The sequence below is a fragment of the Castor canadensis genome, chromosome 1 (assembly GCF_047511655.1).
Source record: "Castor canadensis chromosome 1, mCasCan1.hap1v2, whole genome shotgun sequence".
Taxonomy (NCBI): domain Eukaryota; kingdom Metazoa; phylum Chordata; class Mammalia; order Rodentia; family Castoridae; genus Castor; species Castor canadensis.
This window is the reverse complement of record NC_133386.1, coordinates 31,834,466-31,859,270: the sequence shown is the minus strand read 5'-3', so window position 1 is coordinate 31,859,270 and position 24,805 is coordinate 31,834,466. Positions and strand designations below refer to the sequence as shown.

General features: G+C 38.5%; 1 protein-coding gene and 1 pseudogene across 4 annotated transcripts in view; one reads left to right on the top strand and one right to left on the bottom strand.

The window, feature by feature from the left end:
* Nucleotides 1-5,866, bottom strand: part of Med23 (mediator complex subunit 23) — a 41,985-nt gene extending 36,119 nt beyond the window's left edge. For 2 of the 4 annotated variants that reach the window (XM_020186864.2, XM_020186865.2), the window contains exons 1-6: nt 5,735-5,866; nt 5,407-5,438; nt 5,173-5,260; nt 2,494-2,618; nt 1,614-1,725; nt 198-296 (exon numbers count right to left, since the gene is read on the bottom strand). In XM_020186864.2, the coding sequence (XP_020042453.1) occupies nt 198-296; nt 1,614-1,725; nt 2,494-2,618; nt 5,173-5,260; nt 5,407-5,438; nt 5,735-5,782 (504 nt within the window). In that variant the 5' untranslated portion in view covers nt 5,783-5,866. Of the gene's footprint in view, nt 1-197; nt 297-1,613; nt 1,726-2,493; nt 2,619-5,172; nt 5,261-5,406; nt 5,441-5,734 lie in introns of those variants that run through there. The other 2 variants (XM_074074543.1, XM_074074549.1) reach the window with 2 other exon arrangements.
* A 12,687-nt stretch (nt 5,867-18,553) lies between these two features.
* Nucleotides 18,554-18,674, top strand: LOC141416704 (small nucleolar RNA SNORA51; annotated as a pseudogene).
* Nucleotides 18,675-24,805: the final 6,131 nt, after the last annotated feature.

The following is a 24,805-nucleotide window of genomic DNA, read 5'->3' as shown; positions in this document are numbered from 1 at the left end:
CTATATTGTTTTCATAACTAAAACCTAGATACTAAAAAATTTATATTTTCTTTTGAAATGTAATAAAATTAAGATCCCTTCCCTAAAAGTAAGTCTTTTTTTTGTTGTTGTTAAAGGAAATGGAACATTCCACAAGCTATAATAAGATTCAGCTCTTTTGAGATTAGATCAATAAACTTCAGAAGTATATAAATTACCTCTCTTGCTGCCAGAAGCTGCTGCACAACAGCTGAGCTCACTGTATTAGGAATTGTCAAGATTTTCTCCAAGATCACTTTTAAGAGGTCTCGAACACCCTGATATAAGACAGATAGACATAGGTTGAAACTAAATGTCCCGTGTTAGATAAAATTTTCAAAGGTTTTGGGATTATACTTTCTTTGAAAATCACACCTTTAAATTTTCTGAATTAGAGTTAACATTTAAATCCCTTATGCTAACATAAGAAGAGTCATGCTCCAAAACAGGATTCTAAATAATAATGACTTAAAATATGAGCAAAGAAAGTCACTTATAAATAAAAATAAAACCTTGTACACTTTCTCAATTTATTAGGTCTTCAAAACATTAGAAGAGTTTCTCTTGGGACATGGGTCAAAAAAGCTTAGCTCGTGCTATGGACAGGAATGTATCTGAACAGGACTTTTTTGAAAACACTGAAAATATGGGTAGCAAACTGAAGCTTTCTGGCAGCTTCAATGACTCTGCTCACTACTTTCAGCACAGTCTAACTTTATACTCCCCTTTCTCATATATTTTAAATTCTTTTATTTCTCAAGTGCATCCAACAAGGCTATTCTGTAATCATTTGCACATATCTCTTACCAGCTGCATTATTTGACAGCGAAGTTGTTTCAGTCAACATGCATTTTTTTTAGTATAAATTTGTGACCACACATGTAGAAAGACAGGGTATACACATGGAAGAACAATTATAAAGCAACATACAAATGAGCAAATGGCAAAAACTGCTTAAATCTGAGGAAAAATAAATCAGAAGAGGATTCTTAGAATTGATTTTGTGTTAAATCATGATTTAAACCAATAATTTATGTTAGGTCATTATCTATTACATTATTTCAGACTGAAGAAAGAGTAAGCATGAAGCATTACATCAGCACTGGCAATTACCTATAAAGGACAGTAAGAAAGTGGTTCTGATGAAGTAGAAAGGCTTTTGTAGCTACAGAGCTCCTGAGCTATACTGGAGTTAGAGAATATTTGCTGCTTTTGGTGAAGAGCAGAGAACTAAAGCTATCAGTTACGGAAGTACACAAGTCCATGGGAGATCACATCAGGGTAGAGGCGAAGAAGGGTTCCTTCCCATCTCAAACCCACACACCCTGCTCCTTGTTCTTTCATTTGAAAGGGCCCCAACATCAGAAGACTGAGGCATGAAAGAACACAGACTTTTTTTGTGACTTCCTTATTTCATTGTAAAAATACATTAGCCACCTGTATGAGTAATTTCAAATCCTCTTAGGAAATATACAACAAAAAAGGCAGGTCATATATATAATTTCACTTTGTCTCTCTTGCTTAAAAATCAGATATACACCCCGAGAAATTAATCATGTCTAAAAGCAATCACTTTTATAATTAGAAAATAATACCTTGTAGTCCACTCCCCCAATTATTTTCCGAACCAGCTTAAATGTTAAGGCCCAAAGCTGTGTTCGTTCCCATTCAAGAGTGTCAGAGTTGATCAGGGATTCACAAACCATCCTAGAAAAAAAAGTAATGTCCATTCCAGTTACAAAACAGAATTTTGCAGGTTCTCAAATAATACCTATGGTCTGTGTATTCTGGGTATTTTATTTGTCACAGCAAGTATGTTTCATAAAAGTGCATTATTAATTAAGCATATTTAGATATATGTGGCATTTTACATGTTTTACTTGTATGAAAGATCAAACACCAGGTAAAAGTAAATAACATGCTGTATTTTTACAAGGAAGAAACCTAAAAAAGGTTTTTGGTTAAATGTTTATTATCTATCAGCTGGGGGCAGACAGAATTTTTCCAAGAGGGTTAGAGTAAAATTTTCAATCCCACACACTTTCCTGAAATGTGACACTGATACTCATCCCTTAGAATAGCAGAAGGTCTATGTCTGTCTCTTAGATCTGAGCAAGTATTAAGACTATGTCAAAAAGGATATGGGGTGACGTCCTACCTAGACCTCTTCACCAGCTCCATCCAGCTGTGAGAAAGTCTAGGCCACAAAGTAAGGGAATGTGCAGGCACTGCATACAGCCCCAGGGGAGGTCCCAGATGAGTGTGTTAGACTGGAAGGCTGTTACAATTCCAGCCCCAGCCATGGTGGATTATGGTTACATGAGTGGCTATAAAGATCATCTGCCTCGGAAGCCCAGTCACTTGATAAGCCTCACTTCCTTCTTTATTCTCTTATCCTGTACAACAACAACCACCTCAACCAGTTTTCAGACTTCATGAAGTCTTTGGGTTGCTGGTACCTATCATTAAACATACCTGGGTGGAAGAAGACCAGTCTCAACTGCCATTGCTAAGCAGTCATAAAGAAAAGAAATTCTTTTAGGACTATGCTGCCCATGAATAAATTTAACAATCCACTGGATGCACTGTTCATGAGACTCCTGGAAAATTTAAAAATGACTTTATTTTAGTTCTAAAGTTATATTTTATGACTAACAAAATACACATGGAAGTATGAAGGAAATTCTTCACTATGAATGTTAAGTGGGTGAAAATAACTTCTAAAAAAGTAAGATGAAAAAATTTAGATTTAGTACCCAGCCTGGTAGTTCATGCCTGTAATCCCAGCACCTAGAAGACTAAAGCAGGAGGACTGTGAGTTTGAGACCAGCCTGGGCTACACAGAGCTCAAGGTCAGCATGAGCTATTTAGTGAGTCTATCTCAAAAAATAAAAACTCCGACTTAGTATTTGTTATATTAAGCCAAAGCCATGCAATTATATAAACTTCCACCATTTTTATTATGTGAGACTTCCAAAAACAGTAAGATTTTATTAACATGTTCATAGTCAACAGAAAACTCTGACAAAGATAATGTAAGACACAGTAAGCAGTGCCTTTACTGGGAAGTATAAACATTCCAGTCACTGGAGGAAAAAACCCATTATGGGTTGGGGTATTAGCCTCATGGAAATTTAGTGTGAATCTAATCCCTGCAAGCCCAAACAAGAGCCCATTTTGAGTCTAATGATATACTGAACTTCTAGACTTGCAAAACTTTAAATGTGATACCAAGATGCTGTACTCATACTAAAGTCTGTCTTCTAGGACATTTCTAAGATGAGTCTAAAGATTCTTTATATCCTCTGGTATGTACTATCATTGTTCCTCACACGTACTTCTTATATAGCTTCCCCATTAGAATATAAGCCTCTTAAAGACAAGGACCGAACCTGAACTCATAAAACATTTAATAAATTACTTTAAATTAAAAGATACTTGAAAGATGCTCAACATCACTGAGGAAAACACAAAATAAAACTATACTGAGTTAAAATTTCTTGCGTATTTCATGCACAAAGTTCAAAAAGTTATTAATACTATTATAAGGCTATGAGAAAAGATGCTCTCGTGCATTGATCATTGGAGTATAAACTAGAGTAATTCTCCTAGAAAATTACCAGGCAATTTCTATGCAAATAATAAATACACATACCCTTTTATCCAGTAAGGCTACTTCTGGAAACTTATCCTATGTCACATGTATAATATCATTCGTTATGGCACTGTTTAAAGCAGAAAAGTTAAGAAGTCTAAATGCCAGTCAGTGGGTGGGTGGTTAAATAAAGGACAGTGCAGCCATAAAATGGATATTATGCTGCTTTAAGAAAGGAAGAAGTACTCTTGATGGACTGATACAGCATTATCTTCAGAACTTATTATTAAGGGGAAAAAAACAAGGTGGTAATTAATGAACAATATAAATGGTATGTGACCTTTCTATAAAAATGATTCTGGAGATGGTGGTGAAGCTCAGTGCTAAGTGGTATAGTGCATGCGTGGCATACATAACACTCTGGGTTCAATCTCCAGCACCCTTAAAAAAAAATATTCTACATGTATACAATACTTCTCACAGGAACCATAAACTGGGAATATTGGCTTCAGGCAGGGAAAGACTAAGCTAGGAAAGATGGGAAGCTAGTCATTGGATCTACCCCTTTTGTACTGGGAGCCATATGAATGTATTACTTATTTAAAAATAACTAAAACAAACATTTAAAACATGAATTATTGCCTCTGTGATCCACCTGAGTGGCAAATCTTACCATCAGAGACTTACTTGCAGGCAGAGCTCATTTTCTTACCTGCAGAAAATAATGATCTACTGCAACTCCAGTTTTTTTTTTTTTTTTTGTGGACTGGAGTTTGAACTCAGAACCTACACCTTAAGCAAGTACCAGCCCTTTTTGTGATGGGTTTTTTCAAGATAGGGTCTCTCTAACTATTTTCCCTAGCTGGCCTCAACCCGTGATCCTTCTGATTTCTGCCTCCTGTGTAGCTAGGATTACAGGCATGAGCCTCCAGCATCTTGCTCGAGGTCTTTAAGACTCACACATTTTTAACTTTTTTATGGATATGCTTTCTGATAACTATTCTTTATTACTGAGTTTACTGCAGCTTTCCCATTTGTACAATGTCTTTGTATCTTTATTATAGTAACTCTCTATCTCTGCTAGTATCTTTGTATCAATACTATGCATTTTTTACTATTAAGTAAAAAATGAAATTTTTATCTTTTATGAGAAAAGTTGAACACAACTGTTTCCAAATGTACCAAATAAATCAAAATTAGATGGAAATGGTTTTATATAATCTAACTTAGAGATTTTTAAAAACATCTCCCACTGTGTCGTCCACAATTTGAATTTTCAATACAGGATCTTCACTGAACTACACAAACCAAACAAAAAGAAACCAGAACAAAAAAATGAAGGCAATTTTATTTCTTCTTTTCCTAAAAGATTTTAGCTGCAGCATCAAAATAAAGTTTAAAAAGAAGAGGGGAGGAGGGAAGGAAGGAAAATGGTGGAGGGGTGAATTCAAGTATCATATATTTGATATAATGTAAGAACGTTTGTAAGTGCAACAATGTACCCCATCCAACACAACAATAAAAGGTACAGCTGGATGTACCAAAAATGCAGTGCTCACCTGAGAAAGGCCACTCCAAAACTGTCTGAAAGCCCCCAAACAGCTAATTAGTTTGGTTTTTTCATCTTCAGGAGTATCCATGAACATCCTGTAAAAACAAAAATCGTATTATCAGCCACTAGTTTTAAAAAGTATAATTAAACATAACCAGAATAGAGCTTACGTCCTTTGTAAGTAAAATCTTACAAAGATACAATCCCTTAACACACAAAAAGCTGCCATGCCTGTACTCACCCGGGGAAAGCCTCTTCTATAATTTCTGTTTTCTATTAAATAAATAAATAAAAAAAAAAAGTAAGTGATCTGATTTTTAAGGAGAAAGGGGGTTTCCCTGAAAAACATTACAATGCAACATAGGACAAGAAATCTGGCCCAGCAACGCTGAAGTACCACCCGCCGGGCCTGTCACAAAGGATGCCCCGAATCTGACAGCTTTTGGGGACCACCGACCCCGGTACACGACGTGGTGTCAAAACAAGGGGTCGCGGGGCGGGGGAGGAGGTCGCCCAGGCCGGGTTCCAAGAGCCGCCGTCTCCCGTTCCCCGCCCCGGGCCGCACTCACCACCACCTCCTCAAAAATGCTCTGCAGTTGCGTCTCCATCTGTGCCATCGACCACCCGCCTCCCCGGGTGCGGGGCGAGGCGCGGGTCAGGCCCCAGCACCGCTGGGACCGCAGCACAGGGGGCGGAGGCGCCGGGAGGAAGCCGCCGCTCTCTCGCGTCGTTTCCTTCCTTCCAGAGCCCAGCAAATGACAGGAACCTGCAGGGCAGCCCGGAAGGGGTTGGTACGCGCTTTTAGCAAACCCTCCAGAAACAGCGACCTGGACTGATAGTTCCGTTTGGAGAAGGGCGGCCCGCAAGCTGATGAGCGCGCCCTCATGCGGAATCTCTGGAGTCCGAGTTACCCACTCGCAGCGTCATCATCGACAGCAGGCAGCCACCTTCTGGCTGCAGCTGGAATTGCTTCTGTTAATTTGCAGGCTGGAAGAATAACGCTTGGAGTCAAGGGGCTGCAGACTAAGTCTGAATGGCTGCCCCCCGCCCTCCAAGCACTTCAGGGACCACGTCTCCTCTACTAGGGTAAACTCAGTGTCTGTCCCAGCGATGGCACACTCGGCCGGCTGGGTCCGATGAATGTTGAAAAGAAAAAGTGAATGCATGATTATTGATTTTGAATTAGAATCACTGAATAATAGGTATTGTCCTGAGCACGAGTAACACTCGGAGGGCAATAGGCAAGAATAATCAAATCAATTTGCGGTACGACACACATTTATGAAAGGTCGGGCCCAACCTAGTGGCCTGCGCTCTCAGCTATTCCCCACGCTGTACTCACGTAGGGCATCTTCTTAGTCCGTCGGTGGCTGGCTCCAAGCCGGTCTCGGCTGCTTCTGAGTTCATTCGCCCTCCGGGGCGCCGAGGGATTGCGACCGGCCGGTCTCTCCTGGGCTCGTGGAGCCGAGGGCAGAGGTGGAGGAGGACCCGGGTCTCGGTCCCGAAGTGTGCGGCGTGGGCTCCCGCACCCTCGCTCCCGGTCCTCTCCCCCTCGGTAGTCGTGGGTGGTCGTTACATGCAGGTTCTTATCCGTATCTTCTCGTACAGCTTAGGGTTAGCTAATTCACATATCTAAGCCACCTTGGGGTTCGCTAATTTGCATATCACATTTTTGCAGGATGTATGTGTAACACTTTGTTATCATACAGGGTAAATATGCTAAGTAACTAATACCCTCACAATGTCTAACTTTCTATAGTATGATACTCATAACAGTTATCATCACCCAAACATAGTATTTACCAATTACTGAATGCTTTGGAAGGTAGAGGTGGGCTGGACAGATAATAAAACCAGAATTACTGAAATCCAGGTAACCTAACCATTTGTTGTTCATTTCCATTCGCTTCACAGGTTACCTCAGTGTGGGTTCTTTGTTCTGAGTTTAGTTTTCACCTACTACCTGCCAAATTTCCATGCTGCTTCTCTGTGTTGTATAAATCAGTGGGTTCTCAGCAAATGCCAGCTAATCTTGAAATATTGGCCAGTGCTTGTACAATTGAAAAGGAAAAAAATATTTTTTCCATAAGAAAATAGAAATTTATTTTTGCATTATGTTTGCTGATACTCCACTCACTTAATAAACTTGATTATCATATCCCATAATATGCTCATTTTTACCATGCTCATTTTTACTGATTTATAATTTATTGACAATATATGGGCCAAACACCATGGCTCATACCTGTGCTAATTGGGAGGTAGAGATCTGGAGGGTCACGGTTCAAGGATAGCCTGGGAAAAAAGCTAGTGAGGCCCCATCTCAACAAATAAGACAGACATGGGCTGTGCATTTATAATCCTTGATATGTGGGAGCATAGGTAGGAGGATCACTAGGGAGAAACATGAGACCTTATCAGAAAAATAACTAAAGCAAAAAAGGTTTGGAGGTGTGGCTTAAGTGGTAGAGCACCTGTCAAATAAGCAGGAGGCCATGAATTCAAACCCCAGTACCACCAAAAAATACAATGAAACATACAAAACTTAAATGTATAGATCTTTGAGTTTTGACAAATGATCACATTTGTTTATAACTAACACCTCACTCAAGATAAAGAATATTGTATATTACCTCAGAAAGTTCCTGATGCCCCTTTGCAGATAGTCCCCCCTCCTCCAGGAGACACCCACCTGTGGCCTTGAGCTTGCTAGGCAAGTGCTCTACCATTTAAGCCACAGGGCCAGTGTTTCCTAAAAATTGTAGTATGCACACATAATCACTGTATATCATTGTTAGCCACAATGAACTGTTCAAATTTTCTGTTGGACAATAGCTTCGAGACTTAGGCTTAGTGTGTTAGTTTTCCAGGACTGCTATAGTAAACTGCCACAGACTGAGTACTTTAAACAATAGAAAATCTAGACATCTCAGATCAAGGTATTGGAACAATTGATTTCTTCTGAGGCTTCTCTCCTTGGCTTTTACATGGGCAGATTCTCTTTGAGTCTTCACACATTCTTTCTTTTGTGCATATCTGCATCCTAATTTCTTGTTTTTATAAGGACAACAGTCATTGGAATGGATTAAAACTCATTCCATTGATCTCATTTTAACTTTACTTTTACTTTAAAGACTCTGTCACTAAATACAGTCACATTCTAAGGTAATGGGGCTTTGGACTTTTGAGGAGACATAATTTTAGCCAAACACTCTATCCTCTGACTTTCTCACATGCAACATACATTTACTCTCATATCAATAGCCCTCAAAGTCTTAATTTATTCTAGTAGCAACTTTTAAGTCCAAAATGTTATCTAAATATCATTGAAATCAGGTATGGGTAAGACTCAAGATATCTTTCATTTAGAGGCAAAATTCCTTTCCAACCGAGAACCTGTAAAGCCAGATAACAAGTTATCTCCTTCCTAAATGCAATGGTCAGACAAGCATAGGATAGATATTTCCGTTCTGAAAAGAGGAAATCAAAAAGAAGAGGGTCATGGTATCACAATTTCTAAGCAAATTTGAAATTTGGGATAGTCACAGTAGATTTAAAGCTAGTAACAAGTTCTCTTTGGTCGTGCTCTGACCTTCAGGTCTACTAAGCTAGTAGTAAAAAATGAAAAGGTCTTCCATGTGTGTGTCAGCCAGACAGAGGACATAAGTGCCTGGGTTGGGTGAGGTGAGCATCCAAGTATGAGAGGACCTGATGGCAATATTGAGAGGCTGTGTATATTCAGGGGAGTTGATCAAACAAGTTCATGAAAATCAGGTTTCACCCTATGGGATAAGTGGTATTTGATTGGAATTGGAATCTTTGATATGAACTCATCAACATGTAGATAGTTTTAGTGATAAATCTAAATGAAAGATGTATGTACACACACATATCCACACATGCCCTGGTGCATATATACATATGTTCCCTTGGTTTGGCAATGGCAGGGCTTAAGAGTAGCAACACTTCAATGATCACCAAGAATTTGTGGCATAAAGCCTTATCAGAAACCTAGGGCAGAGAAAGCATAAAATAAATACAAAGCATCTTGTTTTACCAGAATGCAAGAAAAATTTTAAAGAGTGATGAGGAGATTGGCTGAATCAAGGACAATATGAGCATCAAAGTAACAATAATAGTGGATTACAACCCACTGAATAAGACAGGAAACCGTGAGTCTGCAAAATTGTAAATAAGTAGATGAATAAATTAAATTTTGATGAGAATATACATATATGCCTCCAATGTAGTTCCATAAACAATACTTATTAATGCAAAAGAACAAAAAATAACTTTAGGACTGGGAATACAGCTCAAGAGTATAGCCCTTGCCTAGCATGCTCAAGGCTTTGGGTTCAATCCCCAGTACTGCCAAAAGTGGAGAAGCCCGTTAGCGACCGCACAAATCAGATGAACAAAGTGAATGCTATACTAATATAGCATTCATGGGAAAATTTGAATCCTGTACTGCCCCAATAGGATGTGACAAGAATGCTGCATCATTTCTGTTCTTTTTCTGCCCATGTTGTGTAACCTGAACACACTCATGAGGAAATAGAGCCAAACATTGAGGGACATTTTACACAGAACAACCTGTTTGTAATGTTCAAAAGTGTCAAAATCAAGAAAATCAGCTGGAGGTGTGGCTTAAGCAATAGAGTACCTTTCTCAAAAGCACAAAGCCCTGAGTTCAAACTCTAGTACCCCGCCCCCCCAAAAAATGAGTAGAAACAAACACAGTTCTTCCATAAAGAGGAACAAGGCTATTTGGAAAATGGTTGATTCCACTGCTGGGTCAGGACAAACACAAGATGAGCCTGGTATGTCTTAAGTTACCAGAAAGGAAGTATTAGGGAAAAAAGGCAAAGAAAATGAAAGACTGGCTGGGAAAATCTTCCAAAATGAAATATTCCATGACAGCTAAATGCAAAGGATGACTTTGAAAAGAATCCTCTTAGTCTTCAGGACAGTTGAGTAACCTCCGTGGGACCTGAGGATTAGATGGTAGAGCTGTGTCAATGTTAATCCCCTGATTTTCTTGGTTGATTTGTGATTATACAGGAAAACACCTTTATCTTTAGAATATGCACACATTGAAATACTTGGAGGAGATGAGAGACCAGATTGGCAATTTATTCTAAAATAGTTCAGGAGAAAAATTGTTCCTTGCATTAATATCACTAACTTTTCTGTTGGTTTATAATTATTTCAAAATTTAAAAAATAGTAGAATTATAATAATAAGGATAAGGATAAAGAAATAAACTACATTTGCAAAAATAATAAAGAAAGCTAGCAGGTCTCTTCAAATACCTGAATTAGAAAGGTGTATTCCTGTAAACCAATTCCTAGTGACAAAATAGGTAGTTCTGTTACTTCAGTTTTGCCACAACCAACAGTCAGTCAGTTCAAATATTCTCATAAATCTTTAGCTTGGTATTTCTATCAAACAGTAAATGATATCCTCTGAAGAAAATATCAAAGCAGAAAATAATAATATCAAAGCAGAAAATAATTATTTTCTGCTTTTTTTGGGAACAAAGCAGAAAATAAATAACAGGTTGGAGATATACTTAAATGACTGAGTCTTCATCACGAGGAATAACTACCCAGAATAGCTAAAGGCAGATTGAGGGAGAATGTAAGGCTCCACCTATGGAAATGTATTAACCATCGAACCAGTGCAATTAAATTGGTTCAGTGGAGGCTTTGTGCTGGAACTAGAAGCTGTGTTGAAAGCTTTAGGAAACAAGTAAAGGCAGAAAGGGAGTTAGAGGTGACTGGCAGGATTGGAATAAGGTGTGAGCATCCAGGATTTCTCAGTGAAAGAGGCTGGTATAGTTCGTCATTGTTAGAGATACTCCTATGACAAATACTGTTGTACTCTGGTATCCACAGGGACACTCAAACTCACAGATGCTCAAGTCCCTTATAAAAAATGGTGTAATATTCATATATAACCCATGCAATTCCCCCCTTTAAATAAACTCTACTTATAATACTAGTACAATGTAAATACAGTGTAATTAGTTGTTCTGCTCTTTTGTTTAGAGACTGAAAAAAGTCTGTAGGTAATCAGGCATTTTTCCCTGAATATTTTCAATCCATGAATGTGGAACCCATGGAATGGAGGGCCATTTGTACTTCATTGAGCCAAGAGACTAGAATTAAGAAAGTAGATATCTTTTCTGGTGGTTGAAACAACTATATGCTACAAGTATAATTCTCTGAACTAAACTGATTTATTTATGTAACTCAGTGTAGTTTATATAAATGTATTTGAGGTTTCTAATTTAAATAACTTTTTTTAAAAACAGTAGTTCTCAAAGAATAGTCTTCAGTATCCTTTCAAGGATGCAATGATGTCAAAGCAATTTAAACAACAATACTGAAATGAACATAGTTGGCTGGCCATCAGTGCCTGCAGTAGGTTCAGGCCACTGTGCATACCACTCATAATTGGAGGCCCTGAAAGCTGGGATGAGTAGTTTGAGTCAACAGCTGATGTGAAGATCACTTGAGTTTTATACATAATGGAGTGAGCTGTAAGAAAAAAAGGAAAAGTGGAGTAAGGTAACACTTGGCTTAGAAGAAATACTGACCCAGATTTGAGGGTCAGGCAATGGACCTACTAAAAAATTATATTGGGAAAGCTGTACTCTCTGGATACTGAGGTTGGAGAAGAGGCAGCTGTAGGTCTTTGGAGGTAAGAGTACAGACTAGGAAGGAACTCAGAATATGCCAATCTGCATTCAACAGTGCAAGGACATCATGTATGTATCTGTTTTCTATACCAAATTCTAGTATAATATTTCACACATGATGACAGTTTAATAAATATGCTTGAAATGAATGAAATAATACTGAGATTGAAAAGGAAGCTTTGGAGAATAAGTTGGCCCTGAAATGAAAATTCCATTGATTGATCATAAAAATTCCATTAGCTAAGAGTTTAGTGTTTTTAAGGAGGAAATCTGTATTAGTCAGAGAAACTAATACTCTAGAGAGACAGAATCAATAAGATGTGTGTGTTTGTGTGTGTGTGTGTGTGTGATCACAGAAACTACTGCCAGCTAGGGTAGCTTAGAACCTTGGTACCCAAAGATTTTCTTGGGGTTCAATCAAGTAGGCATGATTTACTAGCAATGTAGCTAATCTCAGTCTCCAGCCCTTCTAGAGGTTGAGTTGATACTTCATGACCCTTCTTCCCACGAAATCACTTTGTTACACTATCTGGATGATCCAAAGCCTCCAGGCAAGCCAAAAACACTTCTTATCAAGTATGATATTCCAAGGGTTTAGAGATTACCTTCTAAAAGTCAAGGGCAAAGGCTGGAACTCTGTTGGAGACCAGGCATGAACCCTGGACGGGGATATAAACAGAGTTTGCACAGCCTCTCCATGGTAGAAGTTTGCACAACCTCTCCTACCATATTTTTCCCAGTACCTGGTGTTTTCACCTTTATTCTCACATCTCCTTGAAGAATACAACCTGCTGTGTCCGCATACCAGCCCACGATACAAAACTAGATAAAGTACCAGAACTGTTAGGAGACTCCCTGATGCCAGATTAATCAATACCTTAGATAAAGTGTCCTGTGTGCCTTGATGATTCCAGAGCATATGCGTTGTAATTAAACTTCTATAGTCTTAGGAAAATTAGCCCACCAAACCTCAATCCTTTAACCTTGTATCAAAGAATTGTTGAATTTTGACTTTTACCTGAGTCTTTTCCTTATACTGACCTATTAAAATAACCACTCTGGCTCAGGTAGGCGCTCATGTTTCCCACCAGGAACGTGCAGCCCTCCCGTCCCCAGCTTTTCTGTTTTATGTCCGTATGTCTGTGTGTGTCTTATTTCTCATTCCCTGCCACTCTTAGTCAGGTTCATGCAGCACACCCATGCAGGTCTCAGTCAGATCTCTTTTTGATCAAAGTTAATTTTCTTCTTGCATACTGAAAGTTGAATCCAGGACCTGGAGTATACTAGGCAAGTGCTTTACCTCTTGAGTAATGCCCAAGTTCTTTTGTTTTTGTTTTGGTCTCACTAGCTTTGCCCAGTCTGGCCTTGAACTGGGGATCCTCCTGCCTCTGTCTCTCAAGTAGTTGGAATAGCAGGTGGTTGTCCCTCTGCTAGGCCAAATTTAGATTCTTTACAAGGTCACACAATATTTATTTCTCCCCTGCATCTACCACCATGCTTCATCACATATACAAATACTGAGGTGATTACATGATGTTCCTTTAGAGTTACTCAGAATGGCTCCCCCATGACGTAATTCCCAGCCTCACAACTATCAGAATAATTTCCCTTCTTTAAATATGCATACATTTAAAAAGTTTGAATTTCTCTTCTAAAGGTCTTAAAATTGAAACAACAGATTTTCGCTCTCCTTTTAATTTGAAGATTTACTTAGTAATCTTAGTGTGAGGGAATCCTAAAAAAACATATGTTAGTGCTATGGTTTGAATGTGTCCCCTAAACTCTCATATGCTAAAGGTTTGGTCACCAGCCCATGTCACTATTGGGAGGTAGTGGAACCTTTAAGAGGTGGGGCCACACTGTAGAGGAGGAAATAAAGTAATCTTAAACTGACAGAGGCCACTATGGAAAGGTGACTGGGAAGTAGTGAAGAGGTCTGGTAGAGATGAACCATGTGTAATACACATGTGCATGGAAGCAACACTAGGAATCTCGCTGTATAGCTATCTTTATCTCAAACTAGCAAAAATGCTATGTCTTTCTTACTATCACTTATGACTTCTCTTCACAAAATTAGAGATGAGGGCAGAACAGGTTCTGCCTGGAAGCGAGAAGGGTGGGAGAAAGAGCGAGGGGTAGGGAGGTAGGGGAAGAGATGGCCCAAACAATGTATGCACATATGAATAAATGAATAAACAATAAAACAATAAAATAACAGAGGTGGGGCCAATTAGAAGGAAGTTAGGTCATTAGGGGCATGTCCTTGAAGAGCCCCTCCTGTCTTTCTCTTTTGCTTCCTGACTGCTATGAGGTGAGCAGCTTCGTTACACCATACACTCTCTACCATTACTCTCTTCCTCACTACAGGCCCCAAAAGCAATGTATCCAACTGACTATGGACTGAAACTCTGAGCCAAAATAAACCTTTCCTCCTTAAAAGTTATTTATCTCGGGTATTTTGTTGTAGTAACAGAAAGCTTACTAACACAGTAAGAGCTCTGTTTTAGAGGTCACTTTCTTTATGCCTGGGACTAGACTGAATTATTTAAGCATATCCCATTTTCCTTTCCCACAGGAATTAGTTATTTTGCAGATGGTAAAATTGAAGCTTGAAAAGATTAAGGAGTTTGGCACACAGTTAAATTGCAGTCTCAAGATGTGAACCTAGTCTAACACCAAAGTTCATTTGTTAGTGTATGTGTATATTGCACATGTGCACAAGTGGGTTTGTGTGTGAGTGTGTATGTGTCTTTGTCTTTATAGTGTGTGTGTGCACGTTTGTGTTTGAGTATATGTGTGTGTACATTTGAGTGTGAGTGTGTGTGTGTAAATACAACTGCATACCTATAGCTTTCTCGGGTCACTTAGCAAGCTTGACACAGGTAGATGTCAGACTCCAGGTCTTTGTGTTATCTCATTGCATTTACAAACCTCATCTCTAGCCCTTACCTTGTGGTGACTGTTCTCATGTTAGCTCACTTTACTGCCCACCCCAAAAAACCAGACAGAACTGGTTTCCAAGTATTCCTGATCTCTGATGAAGCAAATCCTCTTAGTCACTACTATCCCGCACACCTCTTAGGCCATCCCTGTGTAATGGTTCACTTCCCAAGATTAGGTTTGAGTTGCTGTGATGGTTAATTTTATGTGTCATCTTGCATGGATTAACAAATGCCCAGATAGCTGGTAAAACACTATTCTTGGTTGTATCAGTGACAGAGTTTAGCATTTGAATCAGTGAACTAAGTAAAGAAGATACTCAGTCTCTGTCTGTGTCTGTATCTGTGTCTGTCTCTCTGTCTCTCTATCTCTGGAATAAAATTGAAAGATGGAAGAAGGGAAAATTCACTCTTTTTGTTTGATTTGGGACATGCATCTCCTGAGGAGAGGCAGAAGAGGATGTAACGAAGGAATAATGGTTGGAGAGATGGGAAGTTTATGGACATGAAGGTGGAGGAAGAGAACTATTAGCTAAGAAATGTTGGTGGCTTCCAGAAGAGGGGAAAGGAGGGTGGGAGGGGGGAATAAAACACCCTCTTTCCTAGAAGTTCCAGAAAGGAATTCAGTTCTGCTGACACCTTGATCTTAGTCCAGTGAGATTTGTATTGGATTTGTAATCAATAAAACTGTAAAAATAATATATTTGTGTTGTTTTAAGCCATTAAATTTGTAGTGACTTGCCATATCAGTCACAAGAAATGAATAGCGTCCCAAAAACTAATGTTATACCTAAGTATCAAGTGTTTTCATTTTTTGAGAGGAATAGAAGAGATTATTTGACTTGTTACACCATTTATTGTGAAACAATACTGTTGTTTTTTGAGCAGACTTTTTAATTTCATTTCTTTTTAAGAAGATATTCTCTTCACTTTTGATGTTGAAGATCTCAAATGCACATTCCATAAACAGCTCAACCACATCAGACTCAAACCCTAACTGATCATCTTTCTGGATGGTTCTTCACTAATGTCACTACCGTTCTTGTCTGTCTTGCTGGGGTTTACCATCTCCCTGAGTTCAGAGGTGCTGCCTTCATAGGTCTCAAATCCAACACTTATTTTGTGTCTCCATTGCCTTAATCTAGTTTATCACATCTCACCAGGACTGTGACAGCCACCCCTGCCTGGCCTGTCTGCTTCACCTCTGCCCCACTCTGGTTCATTCCATGCTTCTGAAGGAGAAAAACATTCTTTGAGCAAATCCATCATCGTGTTTTTTTGCTGACTCTAATTCCCACTTTGACCTTCTATTTCTCTCGGGCTCACATTTAAATTTCTTCAGTCCAACTCTCTCTTGTTTCTTTTCTTTTGCACGAACTGTCTACAATGTGTGTACATTGAATATCTTATACTCATAGAATGCTGACAATATTTAGAATTGTGGAATTTTGTGTCTGAAAGTCTCAATTTTTAGTAAAAACAAAGTCCAAAAGAACATACAATTACTAATTATTCCTATAGCCTGATATTTTGAAGATGATTTTTTCTTGTTTATTTTGGTGCTGGGGATCAACCCAAGACCTAGAATATTATAAGATCTCTCTTGGGATTCTGATTCTATGAAAACATTGTATAGATATGATTATATCTGACACATGAATTATTAATTATGCATTGTGAAAGGTGAGATTATGTCCTTCCCAGGTAAGAAGTATTTATGCTAGTATTTTCTCAAGGAAATCATGATTGCCTTAGTGAGAACAGAATATTATGTTAAAAAAAAAAGCCAAAAGAAACAATTCTATTTGTCCTTCTCAATGATAAAAAATAACCCAACACATTCTTTCTAAAATGGTTTCCTTTCTTATATAAAAAATTGTGTGCATGTGCACACACACACACACACACACACAGCAGATCTCTTTACTTCCTTGTTACTTGTGGTTTGTTTAATCAGACAAATGAATCAGGGAAGTCATGAGGAGACTGATGTTGAGAAAGAGATATCAAATAATTTCGTCTTTATTATGAAATCACTGAAGTTAAATTTGTAGATAACTATTAAATGGGCAGCAAGTTAACCTTTCATGTTTAAGATTAAATTAAACATTAAAATTAATAATTTTCTTAAGCAATCCATCACTGAGGCTGCCCTTCTCACCTTCCTCCAACTCAGCTCAGGTGGATCATCCATACTCTGACTCTGCCTTCCTCTATACCCAAACCTACTCATTTTAGAAGCTGTCTCCATCTGGGTAAGTGGTAACTCCATGCTTCCAGTGCTCTATCTAGACTCATGCTTGGTAAACTACTGCTTGCTAGGCACTTCTGGCTTGCCATCTCTCTTTGTGTAACTGGAAAACTAAGAAGGATTTTATTTTTCATTTACTTGCTACATCTCCCCATTAGAATGTAAGATCTATGAGTGGAGAGATTTAGATCTGCTCATTCACTCACTTGGCACATAATACACTCTCCTAAATATTCAGCATATTAATGGAAAAAGAGGATGCTACCCATCTATCAGATTGATGCACCCCTGCAGAAACTCCTCTGTAGAAAACTGCCTGCAGGTGTTCCATGAACCAGTACATTATAAGGCCTCCCAACAATGAGCTGTGTCCAAGGGACCTGGAAGGCCAGTGGCAGCAAAGAACCTACTAATATGGGGCTAGATGATGATATTTAATGCATTCTCTTAAGTCTCTAGAGAAAAGCTCTATGTTTTACTGAACACTATTGGTTTGTAGGAGATTTTGATAAAGTAAGCCCTGTGCTTTTGAACATCTCATGCATTTGTCAGTCTCTAAGGAGACAGAGGGACTCCTTTAAACGTAACCTTTACTCCCAACTAATCATGCTCTATAGCTATTGCTGTGAAATATGTTGGGATCCAAGGCTCCCCTTGGACCAGAATGTAAGTGGTATAGGAATGGCAAGAGAAATACAAGTCACTACAGGCTTCTTATCTCTCCATTCCTACTCTTATTTGTTTTCTTTTATTTTAGGAACAATTCAGAGGGAAAGGGCCATAGAATCATCTCTGCCCATTTTCCCAAGGTGCTCACTTTCTTTCTTTCTTCTTTCCTTTCCTCCTCGTTCCTTTCTTTTTCCCTTTCCTTTCCTTTTCCCTTTCCCATTTCCTGTTCTTTCCTCTTTCTTCCTGTAAAAGTAACTCAGAATTTTCCATGAATTTTAGCTGAATTAGTGTATGACCTTGGAATTATTTAAATATTAAATCTGCATATTTTTCAAATGTATATAGTACTTGGAGGAAAATTGGTAATATATAATATGTAATACTCTCAATTGGTTTGTAAGAATATATTAGTGTTCTCATTTTGAGTTGACTCTTTGGCACTTCCAGGCTTTTGAATAAACACACCAGAGGGTATTATGCTAAACAAAAAACTTTTTTTTTGTATTTCTATCCTATTGGTATGTATTTATTGAATACATACTGTGCACTCTGGTAGGTGACACATACGTAACTTCATTTGAAGCTTTCCTAGAGCTAATTTATATTTTAGCTTGTATTACTCCCTGTGGCAAAGATTCCACAGATTCATTGATTGTATAAGACCATAGAAAATTTGTTTCCATTATTCTAAAATTGCATACTTCAAGTTTCTAATAGGATTTCCTGGTTAAATATTCTGAGGTATATTAATGGTTCCATGGACTTTACAATTTATGAACTACTTATATGCCCTATCAATCTTTGTTTTTATTAATTATAATGTATGGGCCTCCTGGTGCTTACACAGGCTGTGTTCTTACATTGACTATATATAGAAATAAAAAGGAGGGAAAGTAAATCTACCCCATATACACTTCAACTCAGGCCCTGTGGGGTGGGAGAAAAAATTATAATGTATCATATAACAAAGTGTCAACTTTGTTTAGGACTTTACAGTTTTCCAGGTGTTTTGTGTATGAATCTATTTATTATTCACTATTTCCATTTGGTCCCTTGAGAGTAAAGTATAGATCACTCCTCTCTCACTCCTCACAATCGTTCCATGGAGAACACATAAGAGGTCCAGCCTTATAAAATTATCCCATCTACATTCTTCTAGGTAGACACTAGGCATAAACAGTTAAGATGGTGAGATCTGCCTCTTAGAGTTAATAGCTGGATATGCCTTTTGAAGGAATTAGCCGTGTGAGACCTGGGTCTTATCCTTAGGGATGAATGGTATTTTTTTGAGAATTGTTGTATTTCTAATAATGAATCCAGTCATATATATGTATATATGGAAGAATATTAAACATGTGTACAATTTTAAAATAACAATAAGACAAATATCTGTGTGTCTTCATTAGATCAGGAAATGGAACGTTGCTAATACCTGAGAATACTGCTATGTGTCCTCTTCTCAGTGGTGTCACCCTCCTCTTCCCAAAGGCAACTACTATCCTGACTCTTGAATCAGTCATTCTCTTGATTTTCTTTATGCTGTCATCCACTTATGTGTCCTTCATTTGTCAACACTGAGTAGCAAGCATAAAGTGTGAATGAAGGTAAGGGCTATGCCACCATTGCTAATAAAAGTCTGTCAGGAAAACAGAGCCAAAGTCTCTGGATCAGAGGCTGACTTCAGTTTCCCAAGGGCTTACAAGGGAAAGTAGAAGAGATCAGAGGGTAGTGAGGTCTGGATAACATAGAGCATGCCACACTCTGGGCATCCCATGAGCTGTGTAAGGAGAAAAGCACTGGACATTTGGCAGGAATATGGCCAGTGGGAGTAAGCTATCATGTATTTCCCAGTTTCTAATCTTACACTGCCTGCTTCTAGATTCCAGAGGCCATTTTTCTGTGGGATGAAATGAAATGACTGCATTCTGCTGATGTAAGTAGTGAGGCTTACAGAGGGGAGGAAGCACATCTTCAGAGCATAGTCAAATGAGTGGCATTGGTCCTTAGGATACAAAGTACAGTGGTTCTTGCATCTTGGTCATGTGTCTATCTCCTGGGTCTCTACCAGTCTGGACTGATTTCCTCCTTTGTCTGTCTGTGCACATCTGTCATGCTATATTTGCTTTTGCTATCTTTCTGTTTAATTTCTGGGCTGGTGTTATTTGATTGTCTGCTCCCTATATGCCATGTCTTTTCTGTTTTGTTGTTTACACTCTTGGTGGGTGTTAACTATCTTCTAGTAACTGTTCAAGATAGAGTGTATGGTAAAACACTTGAAACTGTGCACGTCTGAAAATGTTTTTATTCTACTCTCACACTTGAGCAATAGTGTGTGTTGTGTATGGATTTCTATGTTGGAAATGATTTTCTTGGAAGGCATTATGCTACTGTCCTATTTCTTTTATTGTGGCTATTCAGAAGTTTTAAGCCCTTTTGATTCTAGACACATTGCATGTAACCTACTTTCTCTTGCCAGAAGCTTGGACGAAATATAAAAGTGTTTTCTCTGTTATCTGAGGTACGCAGTGGGCCACTCAGTCTTAAAAGACATGCTCTTTAGTTCTAGGAAATTCTCTTTAACTATTTTATGGTAGCTTCCTCACCTCCATTTTCTTGGTTCTGTCTCTTTACAACTTTCGAATTTGATAGATTGGATTCATTACATTAATTTTTAAATTCTTATTAGCATGTGTTTAACATATAAAATTTCTTATTTTCTCTGAAGATTCACTTTGTGCTTACTTTATAAGATTTTTCTTATATCTCTAATTACTTTTATTATTTTGAAAAACAGCCTTATGATATAATTCACATATCTTACAGTTCACCCATTTAATATGCACAATCCATTGATCTTTAGTGCATTCACAGAATTCTGCATCCATCACCATAATCTTGGACTATTTTTATCTCATAAATAAGAAATTCCATAAGCATTAGTAGTCATAACTCATTCACTCCCCCATCTTTTCTTATCTCTCTATCAATGTTAATAATAGCGTTTAATTTTTCCCCTCTTATCATATTTTCTGTTATCTCTAGGCAACTTTTTGCCATTTAGTTTGGTTTCTATTGCCTTTCCTTAGTTGAATAAGAGTCCTTCCTTATTGGTTCATGATTGAGAGTGATGAGCAGGTCAACTTTAAGCATTGATACGGGGTGGCCAAAGCATTGTTTCTTGGGGAATCCCTGATGTTGGATCGTCAGGTCTTCCCTGTGTCTGGAGCAAACACATGTAATGTCATATAGGTAGGAAAAGTTCTGACTGGTGGCCATCCTGCTGGAAGACCAATGAAGAAGGAAGTCGGAGTCTCAGTTATCAGTGTGCTGTCTGTTAGCACTCCTGTTTATACCTGTTATTCTTGGCAGCCTGAGCAATGACCTCAGTATTTTTCTGCATCCCTTTTCCTTAGAAAATTTATTTGCTCCTCTCTTCTCCTAGTACTTCATTGATACCACTAGTATAGCAAATACCACACTCTGTTATGGCCTAACCTGTCTTTTCTTCTACCAGACTAAAATTCTAGAGTAGATAGAGAAGCCAAACACACTTGCATCTTCTAACTCCCAACACAAAGTCTTCAACTTGGTGTTCTCAGTTATTAATTATTCTGCATTGCATAAGGCATTCAAGTGCCTTTATTTCTTATACAAAGCTTCTTCTGAGGAAATAGTTATTTCTAGAATGCTGGATACAGAGAAAGATTTGAAGCACCTATAAAGTTACATCTACTAAGGTTTTCATTTATAGCAATTTAGTTCACTAGACATTTATGTTTGCAGGATTGGGTAATCAATGTTACTAAAACCATTAAATAATTTATCAGAAAGTCTTCCTTGAATGTCTTACAGGTGCTGGCCATTGTGAGAACAAAAATGGCAATTCTGAGCTGACCTGTTCCCTGTCCCCACAGAGTGGACATGACAGAGAAGGGTGACAGGGTAGGGGAAATAATTCAGTTTATGCCTGGTTTCAAAGAAGCGGATGACATATGGCCTGTAACTTCTATTTTGTGAATTGTACTAGAGAAGCTTCTCTCCCAGGCTTTGGGGATCTCAGGTGGCATGGTGGTTTTAGGCTAGCTGTCTAGAATTTGAGTCATGGGTGAGGCATTCAGGAGGACTCGAAAAACAAGAAGAACCTATGAAAGCCTGGGACATTTTTGGAAATCAAATTATTTCTGAGTTTTGAAATAAACAGTAGATGACTCCTAGACTTCTAACACTACTAAGGCTGATTTCCGCACTTGAGGCAAAGTAGAACAGTCAGTCCTGTGGGACTCAAAATGAACCATTGCGCTGTTGATTGCTCAGTAGAAAATGATTGCAGTGATATAGGAGTCATCAATTCAGGTTTCCTATCTCCAAATTGATTATGAATGCTCATTTGTGCCATCTGTGATGAGATTTTGTGCATGTTATTTTGAAGATGTCTTTTCATACACACAGGTACTACTAAATGGTGTTATCAATGCACAATCATTGATTCTACTTTATCATAAGTCATTTATTTGGATGCCTAGCAGCCTATCCACTTTGCTAATATTTCAGCTTAAGGATCTTGGGCCCTATTTTCCATGCAGAGATTTTTGCCTTGTCTGCTGTGTATATAATTGCCTCTTGAACCTGGTTTGGCATTGCTGGCACCAGACTTACCTAGACATCTAGTCCTAAACAGCACTCCCATATTGCATCTCTATTTGATGAGGTCTGGCCTCCATCCTTTCCATACAAACTGAGTATCAGGTTAGCCTTCTCCTTGCTTTTGTGCTTATCAATCTCCCTATCTATTTTTCTGCCTTTTCCTCATAACTGGTCCTTCTTCAGTTTGATCACTCACCTATCTCCCCTTGTGATTTGAGGTCTTCCTTCCTTGATGGGCTCTCTTCCGTCTACTGTTGGATCAGAGCCTAGTATCTGCCTGATCTCCACTCCCTTAGGGTATTTAGTTTCTCTACACTCTTTCAGTCTGGCTTATTAAACTACCACCAAAGATCTAGAGCAAGGGAAGGTGTCGAGACTCAAAGAACTAGGAAGATATTTGAGGCTTTCTTGAGGTAGCTTTTCTACAATTTTTAGAGATGCTTCCAAAATTTTATGGACACTGGCATCTTCTAGAATGTAAAAAGGCTTATAATTTTGGTTTTGGGGGATGTAATTGTAGCCACCTCTCAGAGCACAAGTCATTAACACTATAATATGCAGAGTGAAAGCTTTCAGAACCCAGAAGATACAAGTTGTCCTGATGATGAAGGGAGAAAAAACAGAGAGACTTCTAAGGTCCAGGTAACTTGCAAGGAGAAGGTTTGGTTCTACATTCCAATCATATGCAGTCTATTCCAAATTCTGAACTGCCAGGAGGATGTGGATTTAGTCAGTGTTTAATGCTGAGTTTAATTGTTAGGAATGTTAGGAACAAGTTTCTAAAACTCAAGAGATTCAAAATTGGTTGGGGTTTAAGGCTCAGATAGGGAAATTTCTGCTGCAGAAAATGTTACTAGCTACTAGGTGATGGCATCAACCTTACTGTATCTATGTGTACTCTATTCATATAGATTCCCTGAGGTTTACTTACCTCAGGACCTGAAGGACTAACATGCATCTGCATTCTAATGTAACTTGGAGGTGATTTGAGGTTACTTTAAAAATGAAGAATTTAGTGTTCAGAGTTAATTAACTTGTAAGTAGCAAAGCAGAGATCTTACCAGAGGCTTTTTAACTTCACTGTCCAAGGCTTTTTATTTTCCCAGGGTGGAAAACCAATGGGGCTAGGGTGGGGTAGGGGTGGTTCTTCATTCTTTGCTTCCCAGCTGTCACGAGATGAACAGCTTCCTCTATCGTGTGTTTCCACCATGATGTACTGCCTCATCCCAGGCTCACAAGAGACAGAGCCAATTGAAATCTCTGAAACTGTGCGCCAAAGTAAACCTTCTAGCCTTGAAAGCTGATTATCTCAGATATTTTGTCACAGTAAAAGGAAGCTGACTGACATAAGGGGTGAGAGTACAAGAAGAGAGAAGCTCTGGCAGTATAGAAAGTAATTAAATAAATAGTGAAAATATAGGACCATTAGACAAAACTGGCACACAATAAAATGACATCTTGGAGGGGACCAAGAAATAACATCTGAAAGTACAACTGGGGATTCAGAGCCAGGTAAGCATTATGGAAGCCAGGTGTACAAATTACAGTAGGAAATATCAAGACAGGGGATTAAAAAATTAAGAATGTGGTCAGAAACCAAGAGCAAAAATCCTGGTGTTCCAAGCAAAGGGAGAGTTCAGAAATGGGACAAAGCTTGAAAAACAGGGACCAATATAAAGAGCTGTTCAAAGGGTTTCCACTCAGGTTTTCCAGAGAAGTAGAACTGGGGATGGGATGAGAATTGGTATCAAGAAATTGCTTCACCTAATTGTGGGCTGGCACATCCAAAATCTGCAGAGAGAACAGATTGGCAGGTTGGGAACTGAAGCTAATGCTACTGTCTTGAGATAAGTGTCTTATTTGGCATATTTCTTCTTTACTCTTAAAGTTTTAAGTGATTGGATGAGAACCACTCACATTATTGAAGATAATCTTTTTAAAGTCAACTGACGATAGTTGTTACCACATCTACAAAATAACATCATAGCAACACCCTAGATTACTGTTGATTCAATAACTGAATACAGTAGCTTCACCAAGTTTACACATAAAACTAACCATTCCAGAGGGAAAGATAAAAGTAAGAGCCTCAGGAACCAGAGTTAGATCAGAGTAATATCACAAGCACACTTAAGCAATCAGAACTCAGAAACCTATAAGACTTGTGAAGGCATGTGACAAAAAAATGACTAGATAAAAAAACAAAGGTTGTGTGTGGGGAGTACTTATGGGAGTGGGGGAGGTGAATGAAGGAGGGAATGTAGTTGATGGACTTCATATATGTATATATATAAGAAATAGAATGAAGAAACCTCTTGCAAGTACTTTAAGTGGGGCAGGGAGGGGGGCTGCAGAGTGGGGAGACAGTGGGGGCAGTCTAACCAACGTACAATGTAAGTCTATTTGAAACTATTACAATGAATCCCCCTGTACA